General features: G+C 47.9%; 2 protein-coding genes across 4 annotated transcripts in view; both read left to right on the top strand.

Annotated features, from left to right (window-relative positions):
* The window catches only part of LOC111971052 (pericentrin), a 34,564-nt gene extending 25,206 nt beyond the window's left edge, over window positions 1-9,358 (top strand). The window contains 21 exon segments of the mRNA XM_070445898.1: window positions 129-365; window positions 434-616; window positions 762-914; window positions 1,026-1,193; window positions 1,355-2,266; window positions 3,212-3,382; window positions 3,482-3,659; window positions 3,748-4,076; window positions 4,153-4,255; window positions 4,362-4,555; window positions 4,629-4,841; window positions 4,924-5,094; window positions 5,241-5,440; window positions 5,529-6,414; window positions 6,537-6,740; window positions 6,909-7,091; window positions 7,234-7,460; window positions 7,547-7,629; window positions 7,731-7,863; window positions 8,036-8,169; window positions 8,855-9,358. Of these exon segments, the coding sequence (XP_070301999.1) occupies window positions 129-365; window positions 434-616; window positions 762-914; window positions 1,026-1,193; window positions 1,355-2,266; window positions 3,212-3,382; window positions 3,482-3,659; window positions 3,748-4,076; window positions 4,153-4,255; window positions 4,362-4,555; window positions 4,629-4,841; window positions 4,924-5,094; window positions 5,241-5,440; window positions 5,529-6,414; window positions 6,537-6,740; window positions 6,909-7,091; window positions 7,234-7,460; window positions 7,547-7,629; window positions 7,731-7,863; window positions 8,036-8,169; window positions 8,855-8,898 (5,106 nt within the window). The 3' untranslated portion in view covers window positions 8,899-9,358.
* Window positions 9,359-13,383: 4,025 nt separating this feature from the next.
* LOC111970853 (sentrin-specific protease 2) overlaps window positions 13,384-16,117 on the top strand; it is a 5,617-nt gene continuing 2,883 nt past the window's right edge. For 2 of the 3 annotated variants that reach the window (XM_023997571.2, XM_023997569.2), the window contains exons 1-10: window positions 13,384-13,685; window positions 14,136-14,197; window positions 14,327-14,436; window positions 14,567-14,636; window positions 14,789-14,891; window positions 15,010-15,190; window positions 15,299-15,405; window positions 15,501-15,586; window positions 15,669-15,796; window positions 15,896-16,018. In XM_023997571.2, the coding sequence (XP_023853339.1) occupies window positions 13,534-13,685; window positions 14,136-14,197; window positions 14,327-14,436; window positions 14,567-14,636; window positions 14,789-14,891; window positions 15,010-15,190; window positions 15,299-15,405; window positions 15,501-15,586; window positions 15,669-15,796; window positions 15,896-16,018 (1,122 nt within the window). In that variant the 5' untranslated portion in view covers window positions 13,384-13,533. The remainder of the gene's footprint in view (window positions 13,686-14,135; window positions 14,198-14,326; window positions 14,437-14,566; window positions 14,637-14,788; window positions 14,892-15,009; window positions 15,191-15,298; window positions 15,406-15,500; window positions 15,587-15,668; window positions 15,797-15,895; window positions 16,019-16,117) is intronic. The other variant, XM_023997570.2, reaches the window with a different exon arrangement.

Here is a 16,117-nt window from a genome sequence, read left to right as displayed (position 1 = left end):
TTGTAGTGGCTGCAGACCCCGGAATGGCTTTAGTAAACCCGTCGTATAGCTTAACATGGGAAACCCCATAGTAACCCGGCAACTGGAGCCCTCAGAACCAACATTACTCTCCTGTGTTTCTTTCTCAGGTGGAGAGCCTTCAAGCCCTCATCAGGGACAAGACAGAAGACCACACCTCCCTGCTGGCAGCCAATCAACAGGTCCAGCTCGAGGTTGCTGAGCGCAATGAGGAGATTGACAAGCTGGCTGGGCGAATTAGGGAGCTGGAACAGGCGTTGCTGAGCAGCTCCGAGAGCAGCAGAGCTGTCAGTCAACTGGAGCAGGAGCTGCACAGAGCTCGGCAGAGAGAAGAGGAGCTCACACAGGTAACGCACTCACTCTCACACACACACACACACACACACACACACTAAATGACTCTCTCTCCCTCCAGGATAAGGAGTCATTGCAGCAGCAGCAGTTGTCAAATCGTCTCCAGATTTCAGCGCTGCAGTCTAAACTGGACGAGACCCGTCACCGTTACCGTGACAACAACGCTGGCACCCCCGACCCCATCCAGCTTCTCCGAGACACGTTGGACACGGCACAGCAAGACCTGCAGGACAAGGAGCAACAGGTGTGTGTTTCCAACCTCAACACCTGCTTTAGTGAAAGGCCTAACAGAGCTTAACTGCTACCTGCTGGCTGGTGTATAGAGATCTTTGGCCAGAGAAGATTAGTTTGCTTGGTTGAATTAATTTGTTAACTTGTGTGTGTTCTAGGTGTGTGTTTTGGTTGGTCAAATGGAGGAGACTCAGAGAGACCTGACCATAAAAGAGGCGGAGTTAAACCACCTCACACTCCAGCTGGAGCTCCTGACCAATCAGAACACGGATACCATCACCCAGCTTCACGACCAAGTCGCTTCTCTCAAAGTGGGTCTGCTACATTTTTCAGTCATGCTAGTACTTGTTAGTCCTCTCTAACGCCAACAATGATTGTCCTACTGTGTTCTAAATCTCCCCCCTGTGTCTTTCTCTGTTTAGGAGACAGTTTCAGCCCTTACCTTTCGCCTGGAGGAGAGAGAGATAGGAGAGGAGAAAGAGGAGAGTCTCCCATCTGCTCTGTTAGAGGAGAAGAATGACGAGATAGACCACCTGACCCAGGAGATACACAAGCTAGAACTGGAGCTGGAGACAGCCGGGGACATCACGGTACACACACACCCACCCACCCATACACATACACACACCTACATATTCCAGCCCCATTATATAATGACATAATCTCTCAGAATTCAAACTACTGTGACCTCAATGTAGGACACACTACACACACAATGGAACTGTCAGCCATTCTCCTGGTCTCTCTACAGGCCTTCCAGACAGAACTGGAAGACCTCCGCTCCCAGGTGGAGCACCTCCGCTGTGACATCATCAGGGTGCGTCAGGACAAGCAGGAAGAGGAGGAGCGGCTTCATGAGGTCATCAGCACGCTACAGGCGGAGCTTAACACCCTTTGCCCCGCCTACCACGAGGTTAGCGACCTATCACAAGAGGGCGACAGTGTTAACCCTTCGCCTGCTCCCAGCCCGGAACCTGCCAACTACCCCCAACCAGAGAGAGGAGGACCGAGAGGAGGAGAGGGCGACAGTCTTAAGCAGGAGATGCGTCGCCTCCACTCCTCTTCTCATTCTCGTTCTCTCCGTTCTCGTGTGGAGGCCCTGCAGGGGCAGCTGGAGGTGACGGTGGGAGAGAAGGAGGCGATGGAGAGACTGCTGCTCTCTCAGGAGGAAGAGTACAGAGGACAGGGGGAGGAGATGGGGAGGAGGCTCAGGGAAGAGAGGGAGAGAGGGGATGAGGTAAAGAGAGAATTCAATCTAAAAGAGGCTGAGCTTGAAGAGGTGAGAGCCAGGAAAGAAGGGCTGGAGGAGGAGAGGGATGCAGCTATGGAGGAGAGTGGTCGCTGGCAGGCTCTTGCCCAGGAGACTAACTCCCTGCGAGGGGAGAAAACTCGGCTAGACTCCCTGGTCCTGGAGCTAAAATCAAGGGTTGAAGAGCGGGAGAAAGAGACTGAAGCCCTGCTACAGACCGTGGTGGCTGTCGAGACGGCGAAGGCAGAACTTTCGTCAGAACGCGAGGCCCTGCGGAAGAGGGAGTGCCGACTCCAAGAGGAAATAGAACGCCTCCAGCAGGAAGTGACKTCTCAGAGGGCCTGCCTCCAGGAAGTCAGCCGTCAGCTAGAGGAGAGGCGAGCCAACCAGGAGGAGGCTCAGAAGGAAGTGRTGGTAAGTGGCGGCAGCGTCGAGCCAATCAGATTGACTCAACATGTGGCATCAATTTAAACACATTTTTTTCTAGCCATGTCGGAGCGGTGATAACTTCAGTAGTATTAGTTATTTGTAGATTTAGTTGGTAGGTTGACGCAGAAAGGATAAGTTGTCTGCTTTGAAAGCCTGCCTTTGATGTTTTCATTCAAACTTGAGTAATCCATTCCATTTAGCCTCTCTAAGCCTAACTTGCAACACTAAGTAACTTTCACTATTTAGGTATTTTGCGGTCTCAGCTCCCTCTACCACAGCTGGCTATGGTTAAAGAGGGACAGAGTGAACGAGAGAATGAGTCTTTGGAGAAAAAGCATCTGCTAAATGGTATATTTATAGAGGTGGAGAGACTAAGAGCGGGCGTAAGAAAGAGAGCGAAACTACGAGATGTTGATGTGTTGGCACCCAACAGAAGATTGTTACTCACAGAGGAAGTGACCTCATCAGAAAGAGGAAGTCAGGAGTGGTCAGGAAACAGTTCCGTGTTGTGAAGTTCTTGCACACTGGCATTTATTTACTTTCTTTCTGAACATGGAGTATAGTTTTCTTGTCATGTGTTCTGGAATGGAGTTTCCAAGCACTATTTTTAACACTCTTGGTGAACAGTTTGCTATAGATTTGTGTTTGGGGAAAATAATTATGGTGTTGAGTAGGGTTACACGCTCAGTGTTATACACTGCATTTTCTGCACATTGTGGGTAGGAAGGGTAAGGGATTTGTGTTGTGAGTTTTGCACATGTTTCCTGTGTTGTCTTTTCAAGTTTTTTAATGCGGTTCTTGAATGAATCAAAGCCCTGGATAACAGATTGCAAGAAAGATTTTGTGCAAAGAAGACGGATTACATATTTGATGGTGCTGCTGATATTGATCATTCTGATGATGATGATGATGAAGGCTGTTCTCTTACAGACGTGTGCTGAGGAGACTCTGGCGAAGGCTGACGCTGCCCTGAGACAGAGGGAGGAGGAGCTACAGAGACTAGGGGCGGAGCATCAAGCCCTGGGGGCTGAGTTAGCAGCTGTGAAGGAGGGTCTTTGCTCCAGCACGGAGAGAGCTGAGAAACTACTGGAGGAGGGACAGGTACGGACAGGCGTGCGTGTGCATTTAAACTGAACGTTTTTTTTAAAGGACTGTAAATAACACTGTATTCTCTGATTATTTCATTCACCTGTCAATCAGACCAAAGACCGGGCACTGGCTGACCTGGAAACGAATAACCAGCATCTGAAGGTGGAGCTCCGGGGCCTACAGGAAGACCTGGCCGTGCAGGAAGAGGAGCTGGCCTATCAGCAAGGAGAACTGCTGCAGCTCAGACAGACCAGCAACCCGCACAACAGACAGACACACTCATTGAAGGGTGAGTACACATTCAAGCTGCTACACAGACAATGGTGTTTCTCTGAGTGCAGAGCTGTTGGATGACTGTGATCATCTTCCTCCTCCAGACATCACGCCCAGAGGATTCCAGGACGGTGTGTCTTGCAACGGGTCCCTGAGTTCTCCCGAGGTTCTCCGTCGACTGGACTGTTCTGAGGAGAGAACCAGAGAGGACAGGTTCCACCCCTCTGTTGTCCACGGTTCTAGACTGTCTGACCTCAGTGCTTTAAACAGCACAGGCCTGGAGCTCCAGGCTAAAGCCTCCCCCAGAGTAAGGCAAGACCAGCCCTGCCCAGGGACGATCAGCCCAGAGCTGGGCACACACAGCACCCACTCCCCTGGGTCCATCTCTGCCTCGGACAATCTCTCCATGTTGGACTCAATGGACGCTGACAAGGTGGGTGGYAAAAGTGTTGGGAAAGTGTCCACACACACACACCACACACACACATTAAATCTCTCTCACCTGTCAGGTGCATGAGCTGGAAGCCCTGGACCTGACGGCCCCTCCCTCATCTCTTGGCTCCGCCTCTTCTCTGTCCGCYACGGAGTGGGCCAGTGATGGATATGGCAGCAGTAAGTCTGTTTCTGTCATTTTGTTGGTCTTGTCTGTCTGTTCGTGTGTCTAACCTCTCCCTTCTCTTCCTCTCTCTCTCTCTCGGTCTGTCTGTCTGTCGTGAAGATGTCAGTTCAGAGCTCGGTGTTAGACTCAAGGTAGAGTTGGAGCAGACAGAGAGACTGGATGCTCAGTTCTTGGAGTACCTGCGTTGTCGAGGCATGAACCCCGCAACCAACACACACACCGACAACACACGCACAGACAGTGCCGCCGGGAGTATGAACTACAGCGACGAACTGTTGTCTCCTGAACTACAAGTATGAACACAAAAACACACACACCTTAAATGTTACAAATGAACCCTATACTAAACTATGTGTGTGTTTCCAGGGTCTGTTGAAGAGAGTGTACCAGGAGAGCTGCAGGGTTCTCGCCCTCTCCCAAAGTAAAGCCCCTTCCTACTCTAACCACCTCTCATTGGACCAGACGATCTGTCAGTTAGACTCTAAAGCTCCTCCAATGGGTTGGGAGCAGGAGAAAAGGGCGTTACAGGAAACTGTCATCGCTCTGAGAGAACTGCTCTGTAGGATGGCACAGATACCGGTGAGTGTGTGTGTGTGTGTGAGATGTGTGCTTAACTTCTGCATGGGTGTGTGTACTGACCCTCCTGTGTGTGTTTTAACAGGAGAACTCGGTGGATGCTGGTTGGAGCAGAGGGCTGCAGGCTGCAGTGAGGGGTGTGTTTGACTGTGAGAGGGCAGGGCTTCGCTCTGAGCTGCAGGCTTTTCTCTCCTCCCACCCTGAGATYGACTCCACCCACCTCCTCCGTCAGCTGGAAACACTGCTACAGAGACAAGTGTGTGTGTTTGCGTGAGCGTGTTTGGAGCGGTCTCCACTAAGGAAGTCCTGTATACTGTAAAAAAAGAAAAAAAACTGCTTAGCTTAATTGAAAGGGTTWAAAAAAAAATCTCTCCCCTCCCTCGCTCTCCCTCATCTCTCCAGGAGGAGCAGCAGCGTGTTGTGGGGGAGCGTCTGCTCTCTGCAGACAGACACGCTCTGCAGCTGCAGCACTCTCAGGAGGTGGAGTCATCTAAAGGGGAGGTGTTATCCAGGCTGAGGGCGGAACTAGAGGAGAACAGAGAACGACTTAACTCCTCCCACAGCACCCAGCAGGAACTACAAAGCGAGATCCGCAATCTCCGGTATACACACACACACACACACACATATATTATTGTATGCGCACACACACACACATAAATAAATACTGATGTGTGTGTCCTCTCCCAGGCTGTGTATAGAGGACTGTGAGGAGGCTGTAAGGAGGGAGGAGACCAGAGTCCAGGAGCTACAGCAGGAGCTGGACCAGGAGAGAACTCACACACACCTCCGGGAGAAGGAAGAGGAGCAGCAGAGATCAGAGGTCGTGACCCTGAGGGGTCAGCTGGACCAGGAGAGGACGACCTCTAGTAACCTCCGACAGGAACTCCAGATAGAACTCTCCCGCGGCCACCTCCTCCAATCACAGCTTGACACACGTCTAGCCGATGCCCATAAGGAGCTGGAGGAGGAGTGCGCCCGTTCCGCCCGGCAACTCAACACTTTCCAGTCACAGGAAAAGAGTCGGCTGGAACACTTCCTGAAAGAGGCTCAGTCCCGCCTAGCCGACGCCCACATGAAGAAACTGGAGGAGGAACGCGAGCGCTCTGCCCGGTGTCTCGATGACATCACACGCAGACAAGAAGCGGACGTGTCCCGAGACAGGAAGTTCATCTCTGAGCTCCGCTCTCAGCTGGAGCAGGAGAGGAGGCAGGGGGAGGAGCTAGCCACAGTGACAGACGGGCTGAGGGCGGAACTTCTGCAGAACCGGAGGAGAGTAGAGGAGGAAGAGAGGAAGAGGAGAGAGGAGGCACAGAGAGATCAGGATGCTGCAGCCCGCCTCCGAGTTACTATGGAGACACTCAAGGAGCAGAAGCAGGAGGCTAGTCGAGCATTGGAGACGGAGAGAGAGCGTTCTGGTCGCTTAGGGGCGGAGCTCAAAGTGCTGAGGGAGAGGCTTCGATCGGTCAATGACAAGGAGAGGGAGCGGGAGGAACAGAGGGAGAGGGAGAGGAGGAAGGAGAGACAGGAGCAGACGGAGAGAGAGAGGCGACACGAGAGGACCAGCAACAAACTGGTGAGATTTACACACAACATTTTAGCATTGCCTGTCTGACTTGTAATACAACAGTGTCTCAGCCACTTATATGCCATTTTTTTCTTGTTTACTTTCCTGTTTTCTCTTCCCTCTCTCTGCAGTGTGAATTGGAGTTATTGCGGCAGCAGGACCAGCAGAGGATGAGAGATCTCCAGCAGACTCTGGCTGAGCTAGAGAGGGAGGAGAGAGAGATGGCCACAGAGAGACTGTCCAACCGACACCAGTACAACTCCAGCCCACTCCAACCCAAGAATAACASCTCGACTGGGCCAGACCAGACCAGCACAGCCCTATACAACCACCAGGTACCAGAAATGGTTGATCACAGCTAGGCCCATGCATAGCAACATGAAGCACTGGGAGACGAGCTAGACGGCAGTGTTTTAAATGTATTTATGGTGTTTGGGAGGATTTGCGACTACAACAGATGAGTTTGATAAGGACCATGATAACCAATTTCTCTCTCCCTGCAGTCTTCCTCTTCTTCCTCGGCACTGGGGGAGAGGTTGTCGAGGGAGAACTCTGACCTGTCGGCCTGCGTGAAGGAGCTGAGTCAGGAGAGGGTTAACCTGAAACACACCCTGTCCTGTCTGGAACGACAACTACGACAGGCAGAGACTGAGAACCGGCCCAGCACTGACCTCAGCAACAGCAAGGTGAGCCACARGTTCAAACTAACAAACTCATTCACGCACACACACTCGACCTCTGGGCTGAAAGTCCCTAATGGATCGTCTGGTGTGAAGTCCCTTGTCTTGACGTCCCTTTAACCCTGTGTTTGTGTGTCTGTCCCTCTAGTTCCAGCGACTGTATCAGCGCTATCTACGGGCTGAGAGCTTTAGGAAGTCTCTGGTCTACCAGAAGCGCTACCTCCTGCTGCTGCTGGGGGGCTTTCAGGACTGTGAACAGGCAACTCTCTGTCTTATCGCCCGGATGGGGGCGCACCCCTCGCCCCCCCACGCCCACACACACTCTCCCCTCTCGCGCTTCAGAGCTGCAGTGCGAGCTGTCATCGCCATCTCACGGTGGGTTGGGTTGGTCGTGTGTGGGTGTTATATAGAGCTATGGGTCATTGTGTTATGCATGTTAACCCTTCCCCGTCCTTCTCCAGACTGAAGTTCCTGACCAGGAAGTGGCAGAGAGTCGTCAGGAGAGGAGTTACAACTACTGTCACTGTCAACGGACACAGTACAGGTGCGTGTGAGAGACATCCAGAGCTATGAAGATAGGATTACCAACGTCACACAGGCAAGGTACATTGACAGTTCAGTGTGTAACCTTTCTATTTCTCTCAGCTTCCAGGACTGAGGTTTTGAGGCAGCTGCAGCCACTGGCCAATCACAACTCCTCTCCACCTACTAGAGACAGCAGCCCCACCCATACGGGTGTGGTCTCACCAATGAAATCACCCTTCAGGCTCCACAACCGGTACTGCTCCTTACATAGAAAACATCCATTAATGTGAGGGGACATCTCTAACGACATACCTTGAGATTTAATTTATTTCCTTTTCTCTCTTCCTCTTCTCTTCTCCCCCCTCTTTCTCTCCCCCGTCTTATTCTCTCCCCTCTCTTATTCTGTCCACTCTTATCCCCCCTAGAGTGTATTCCAACCCGGTCCTGTCAACTGAGCCTGCTTCGTCCAGTGTTCTGTCCCAGGATGCTGAGTGGTCTCTGACAGACTACATCCACCACCTGGAGAACGTACAGCAATGCCTGGGGGCTGCACYTCCAGGTACAAACACACACTGGTTGCACTTACTGGTTGAGCACACACTCACTGAATGAGATGGGGAAGATCAGAGGTGACCGAGAGAAAGAGGGGCTTTAGCTTGATGAAGGCATCGTACCACGGCAAGTCCACTACCCACAATCCCCTGGGTTAGGGGACGGCATTGTTACCATGGACATACTTCCTCTCTGACAAACTGATCAATCAATCTCACAACCTCCAATCCCATCTCCTGACCCAGTTAGCAGGGCTTACTTAGCCCCACCTCCAAGTTCCCCTGATATGATTGGCTATCGGCAGCGGTGGCTGCAAAAGAACAGGACATGGCTGTACCTCAGCTGTCTGTCCCCCATCTACCGGTACGGCCCAGGTGAGGACCTAACTACAAGTACCAGAATAGACTGCTTCGTTACTATCTCCCCACATCACCCTCACCGCACTGAACAAACTACAAGTACAAACTACAAGTACCAGGATGTACCTCTCAGGGTAGGGCACAATCTGGTGTAAGCAGGCACATGTGGGTAGTCACTACATAGCCATTCTAAAATGGACAATGGTCCATTGAATAGTTTTCTTCTGTACTGGGGGTGTTTTTCCACAGACACCTGGGTGTTCATATGTTTGTGTGTGAGAGAGATTGTGTGTTGCCCTTATCTGGTTCTGACACATTTTCTCTCTCCTCCAGACTCTCCATCTCTCCTCTCCTACCACAAGAAGTCTGACCGCTGAAGGAAGGAATGAAGCAGTGTATGAATGCCTCCTTTCAATCCAACATCCTTATGATCCATCTTTGTGTTCAAATATACAATGGAATGTATTTGTCTAATATCTGATTTAGAAAGTTAGAATTTAAGACATAAAATTATTTTTTTACGTTTTTTTTTTCCTACAGATATTTCTGTCGACCTCCGAATAACTCCCTAAGAGGTCTTCTCACCCGAATGCATGTGTTTTTGAAAGTATTAGATCGCTATTTTTCTACCTTAGTTTTATACAAGTTTGTATCTGATTCTTTATATATGTCCTTGGTTATTAATATTTGTTAAAGTTTCACGTGGATAAATGTGTAAAGTTTCACACTGGAATTCCAAGCTATAGATCAAAGCTGGTGGACATGTTTTGTCAAGGATTAGTTTTTTTATCGATCACCATTTCTACAAAATAAATATTTAAATTGTGTGATTACCTGCCTTGCGCATTGGGTGTGTATCTTTTTAAGGCAGGGCCAAACATAGGCAGGGTCAGACATGCACAGACTTGCATCAATACTTACAGTATTGTTAGATTATGGGTTAATCAAAAACTGATGGTGGTACAAACACCCCTACATTTTACGTTGTTAATCATTCATTAACACTGGTGATTAGTTCTGGGGAGCTTTGGACGCACATGTATTTACCATCTCAAAATGTGGCCGGCAAGGAAAATAGTAACTACTAAGTAGGCTAGTTCTGTTAGACCGGTCATTCCAGTCCAGTGTCATTTGACAACAATTTTACAGAAGGGGGAAACCACAGTCTTTGGTAGTTATGTCTTCAGTTACACTGCAGATCATGACAGTTCACATAGGGGTCAAATCACTGATATGCTATGTACTGGTACTCTGGTAATTATAAATTAAACAATTACTATACTATATTAGAATGTGTTATATCAGCAACAATTTCAGCTGGTTCATCTGGGGCTTTAAATCACTGAGATGCCCATTAAATTATGTAATCATTCGGGGGATTCAAGGTAGGAGGTACCAGCTGACCACCAGTTCCACACTCGACTAATGACCACGATTACATGAGCAGTTTTCCCGATAGTAGCTCATATCCTGCTTAAGGTCTTATTCGTATAAACTGTTTACATGCACCTTTGATATCCCGCTCACGAGTAGCCATGTATACATGAATAAGCAGAATCTTCCTAATTTAAATTCATATGGGTTAAATAGAATAGTAACTGAAATCTGGACACTGACTGCATATAACCTCTCACGTACCGTAATATACGAACTGCAGAATGATGCATGTCTTGCAGTAAAATGATAGAACAAATGTTACATTTGCCTCGGGAACAGGAGAGGAGAACTATACTGAACTAAAATATAAACGCCACATGTAAAGTGTAGGTCCCATGTTTCATGAGCTGAAATAAAAGATCCCAGAAATGTTCCATACACAGTGTATTTTTCCTGAATTCTGTGCACAAATTTGTGTACATCCCTGTTAGTGAGCATTTCTCCTTTGCCAACATAATCCATCCACTTGACAGGGGTGGCATATCAAGAAGCTGATTAAACAGCATGATCATTACACTAGTGCACCTTGTGCTTAGGACAATTAAAGGCCACTCTAAAATTAGCAGTTTTGTCACAAAATGCCACAGATGTCTCAAGTTTTGATGGAGCGTGCAGTTGACATGCTGACTGAAGGAATGTCCACCAGTGCTGTTGCCAGAGAACTGAATATTAATTTCTCTAACATAAGCCTCCAACTTTGTTTTAGAGAATTTGGGAGTGCGTCCAACCGACCTCACAACCGCAGACCACGTGTAACCACGCCAGACCAGGTCCTCCACATCAGGCTTCTTCACCTGCGGGATCGTCTGAGATCAGCCACCCGGACAGCTGATGAAACTGGGTTTGCACAACCAAACAATTTCTGCACAAACTGTTAGAGACTGTCTAAGGGAAGCTCATCTGTGTGCTCGTACTCCTCACCAGGGTCTTGAACTGACTGCAGTTCAGCGTTGTACCCGATTTCAGTGGGTAAATACTTACCTTCAAAGGCCACTGGCACGCTGGAGAAGTGTGCTATTCACACATGAATCCCGGTTTCAACTGTACCGGGCAGATGGCAGACAGTGTATGGTGTTGTGTGGGTGAGCAGTTTGCAGATGTCAACATTGTGAACAGAGTGCCCCATGGTGGTGGTGGGGTTATGGTATGGGCAGACATAAGCTACAGACAATGAACACAATTGCATTTTATGTTGTCAATTTGAATGGCCCATTGTCGTGCCATTTATCTGCAGCAATCCCAATGTTTCAGCATGATAATGCACAGGCCCATTCCGCAAGGATCTGTACACAATTCCTGGAAAATGTCCTAGTTCTTCCATGGCCTGCATACTCACTAGACATGTCACCCATTGAGCATGTTTTGAATGCTCTGGATCGACATGTACAACAGRGTGTTCTAGTTCCCGCCAATATCCAGCAACTTGCAATGCCATTGAAGAGGAGTGGGACAACATTCCACATGCCATAATCAACAGCCTGATCAACTCTATGTGAAGAAGAGTTGCATGAGGCAAATGGTGGTCACACCTGATACTGACTGGTTTTCTGATCCACTCCCCTACTGTTTTTTAAGGTATCTGTGACCAACAGATGAATATCTGTATTCCCAGACATGTGAAATCCATAGATTAGGGCCTAATGAATGTATTTCAATTGACTGATTTCCTTATATGAGCTGTAACTCGGTCAAATCTTTGAAATTGTTGCATGTTGCGTTTATATTTTTGTTCAGTGTATGATTTCTTTCTTTCACCATATCTTGAGAAAATGCAAATGTGTTATCTTCGACACTGTTATGCTAGCAGACAGTGTTTCAACCACATCAAATATGCTTCCAAAACGAACTGAAGTCTTCTCAGAAACGTGTTTCATCAGCTTTTAATTTCCTTAAACCCGGTCAAACTGATGCCATTTGGAGACTTTGCACAGGACCAACCATTCCCCATTTTTTTTAGTTATTGCATTCTCCCCGTGTTCCTAAACGAAACCAGTCCACTTCGGCTACAAGTCGAAAATAGTGCTCTGTCCTCTTGAAACGACCGGAGATGCAATTAGCGCGCATGCCAGGCCGGGTTGAGAAATTCGGATGCGCGCCCGAGGCCCAACAGGGGCCGAGCAACCATATTTCGATCCCCGGCGGCGGCATACAAAGCGCCACACGACATGCAAGCCGATCTATGCAACAATAGTTAATTAGTTGAGGTCTAACAAATAGGCTTCTTAAATTGTACATACAACGTATAGACTAATTTATATRCAAAGTTAGCATCATCTGTATCAGTTCATTCTATCCAGAACTTGAATCCGAGATGAGGAACCATATTATAAACGGTGTTAATCCATTTGTTGTTCGGGCCTGTCTCAAACATTCCTGGGGAGAATTTACCTTGAGTACCCAGTGTCACTTCCGACACTGCTTCGAGTGCTTTAGGTACTATTGCCCTTGAGTAGAATCTATATTCAATTCAATTCAATTCAAGGGGCTTTATTGGCATGGGAAACATGTGTTAACATTGCCAAAGCAAGTGAGGTAGATAATACACAAAAGTGAAATAAACAATACAAATTAACAGTAAATATATATATAAGTATATCCATGTCTGACTTGTCTGCAGGTTCCACAGGGTTGACTCTGCCTGAGGAGTCGCTGTGTCACCAAAATCAAACACACCGGTATTTGTGGGTCTCCGGGTACCTTTAGTCGGGGAAGCAGCGCTTGGTTACAATAGTACTTTAACGGTGTTAACTAGATTAATGCATTCATCCTATCGATGTAAAACAGTCTGGCGATCACTACTGTATTTAGTCTTCTCGGGCAACAAGTTATGACAGAAGAGACGCTGCATGTATAACTATAATTGACAAACAAATGGCCACACCAAATGTTGGAAATTATAATATGGCCTACCAAATGTCGGAAATTAAAAACATACATTTGTGTCAATTAGGGGTGAAACTAGCCAGTGGGCTTTACGGTCCAGAACAGAGTATTAGCAAAATAAATTATTATAGTGGCTCGAACTGCGCAGGTAGCCTACTTTTTTAAGTGATTTGTTTGACAATCCAACGAAAACATAATCACACAACARCCATGATATGCAAAACTGAGCCCTAGCAGGCCGTGAAAACGGGCTAAAATGTTTTTACATGCCACAGTATCCGGTCTAATGCCYCGTTCAAATACTAGTCGGAACTAGGATACTCCGAAATGTTCGCTAACTGGTTGTATTTTTTACAAGTGCCGATGTCAACCAGTTAGCAAGTCATACATTTCCGAGTTTTCTAGTGGCAACTAGTACGGGAACGCGGAATAAGATTAGCATATCCAAGTAGACCGTACGAGGAAGTCTTTGACGTGTTCCCCCTACGGTTTACGGTCTTCACGTTTGTGTACATTCACGTCACTCATTTCAACACGAAGCTAAATGCTAGGCTAGCTGTGCTAGATAGAAGAAAGGGAATGGTGATTTGGCGTAGGTAGAGCATTCGTGCCCACTGAGCTTGTATCTTAAACAGTGGGTAGTCCTGGCCCGACCGTACGAGGAAGTTTCCGTTCTCTCGTATCTGTCTGTGATGTACGAATGGGTAGTTGACGGACTATCGTCGCTCTTCGAGCCTATAACCGGGCAAAAACATTCCGGTTGGCCTGGTTTGAACGTTGGCGGGGAAATAGCCTCACAACGGCAGGAWAGCAACGCCAGGCCAACCAAAAGGAACTACCAGAGGTCGGTGACTGTCTTGGCGCTAGCACACTATTTGGTGCTGGCACATTTACTGTCTTTGGTGCAAATGTGCTCTGTGTAGCTGTTTATGTAACGCGTTAGTAAACTAGCTGGCAAACGCTAGCCAGTCAACTAGTTAACAGCTAACTTGTCACCCGTAACCTAGTTAACTASCTAGCTAATTATTAGCAACAATTGTCATTCATTCCAGTTGGTGTTAGCTGCTTGRGTCAAAAATAACAAGGCGAGCTAACTTTTTCCTCGCGCCACTTACCAGACATTAGCTAACTAACGTTATTTCCTAACGTACCAAATAGCAAGGTACTGTAAAAATGAATAAATGTCATATGTAACGAACTGTAGCTAACAAATGTAACTTTACTACCTGGCTAGTTACAGTTAGGTAGTTAATGTCCATTGTTGTTGACTAAACGTGTTTACATTCTGTTACAGCGTTCATGTTTCAGAAAATATTAGCCAGAGTGAACCAGTGGCGATCAAGAGAAGGAGAAAAGGTATGGTAACTTACTACCAATAACGTTTAGCCACTGTTTTTATAATTAATTGTCGTTGTAACTAACGGTAGCTAGCTAGTCAGCTTTGAACTGACTACATGTGTATTGTACTCTCTCATATTGTCATAGACATAATTAGTTTTGTGAAGAAGACTGTAGCAGGGGTGGCTGGGCTGCTGAGACTGAGGAACCCACTGTCTCCTGCCAGCGAGGAACACAGAAGGTACACAGCAAGCCAGGTATGAATGTGTACAAGTGATACATTCTAGTACCGTACGCAACACACTCATAAACCACTGCTCTGACTGAAAGACACATACTGCACAATATTCACATCTGACTATGTCCTAAATCACTCCTATTATGTAGGGCCCTGTGGGCCTGATGGGAATAGATGAACTCCACACCTCATGGATGAGCAGCTCTGATTGGAAAATGGGTGAGTAACGAGGGCTTTGATTGTTTGATCGATAAGGAAGGAGGACAGCTGTGTTGTACATTACAACATCATGGTATATAATATGTGTAACAGCAGAGGGGACAGGTCAAGTGGTTMCTTCAACTTGTTTATCCCTCTTTCCGTGTCTCCAGAGAAACCAACGGTAGGAGGACAGAGAGAGAGGGGGGGGCTGGGCCTCCTCCAGGGAGCCTCTACCCCCCTCCAGGGAGCCTCTACCCCTCTTAGGAAACACATGTAGGCCTCTTCTTCTGTCTACTGCATACTTTCAGTTCTGGGGCTTTAATTAATACAAAGGTTCTACATATGTGGGATGTTCCTCCTGTAAGCGTTGTGTTCTCTGTCTTGTTTTCAGTGGCTTAGTGCTGGGTCCAGGGAACCCAGACAAAGGGAGAGATGGAGACAAGCCCCAAAGATGCTCCCTCCAGCTCCTTCCCAGTCGGCCTACCCAGGGGGTGAGGGTTGGGACAGGACCCCCCAGCTCAGACCTGCCCACCCCTAACCGCTCCCACAGACAGTGCTTGGCAGTGGAGGAGGTTAGTTAAAAAATGAGTTTGAAATGAAAATCAACCCTGTGATTGATCCTGGTTTTTATTAAATGCCACGCCAGGTATGTCAGTAGTAGTCAGCTGTTCTGTTTCCAGGCTCTGAAGGAGAGTGATAAGGAGCACTACAGACGGCTACTGGAGATGGTGTCTGATAAATACAGCAAGAGCCAACCGCTGCCCTTCACACGCACCAAACCCCAGGGGTGAGTGGTGATGGAGAGTGTGAGATTATAGTTTTCATTCCAGTGGTTCCGTTAGCTAGCTTTTACAAACCTCTGTTTTCTTCGCTTCCTCACAGGGAAACATTTACACAGGATGGACATAGAATGGCCATTTTGGGAAGAACCTATGAGTCTGTGACCCCAAAGACAGGACCCCTCAGAGGTAGACTATCACAGCCTCTCTCACCCCCCTTCTCATTTATTGGAAGCTGTTGTCCTAGGCTAATGTATTCTCCTACCTGCAGCCAACCCCAGTGTGTATAGGTGGAGAGATGCATCCTCAGCCAAACAAACCAGAGACATGAGAGGAGAGTTGTATCTCAGTAAGCCTCTCAGCGCAGCTGTGGACACACAACCTGCCAGCAATGCAACGGTAGGACACACACTTATGAACTGTAGTAAGGGTGCTAGGAAGAGTCATAAGGCTGCTATGAAGCATCATAAGGTTGTTATAAAGTCTCTCTCCCGCCAGCAGAAGCAGCCAGAGCTGGATCTCTCTGCAGAGGTAGCAGCAAGACTCAACCTGGTGGACAGAGAGAAGCCAACACACACTGACACACTCAACAGCACTGAGGAGCTCCCCAGGTTCAGCAAGGTGAGTGTTCCTTTTCCCTGTAACGGTATGTCTGTGTAGTGTGTTGACATATGAGTGTAGGTATTCTATGGGTCTGATTTCATTCTGTTTATTTCAAAC

Source organism: Salvelinus sp. IW2-2015, linkage group LG12 (assembly GCF_002910315.2).
Source record: "Salvelinus sp. IW2-2015 linkage group LG12, ASM291031v2, whole genome shotgun sequence".
Taxonomy (NCBI): domain Eukaryota; kingdom Metazoa; phylum Chordata; class Actinopteri; order Salmoniformes; family Salmonidae; genus Salvelinus; species Salvelinus sp. IW2-2015.
Note: the sequence above shows the minus strand (reverse complement) of the source record. Positions and strands in the feature narration are given on the sequence as shown.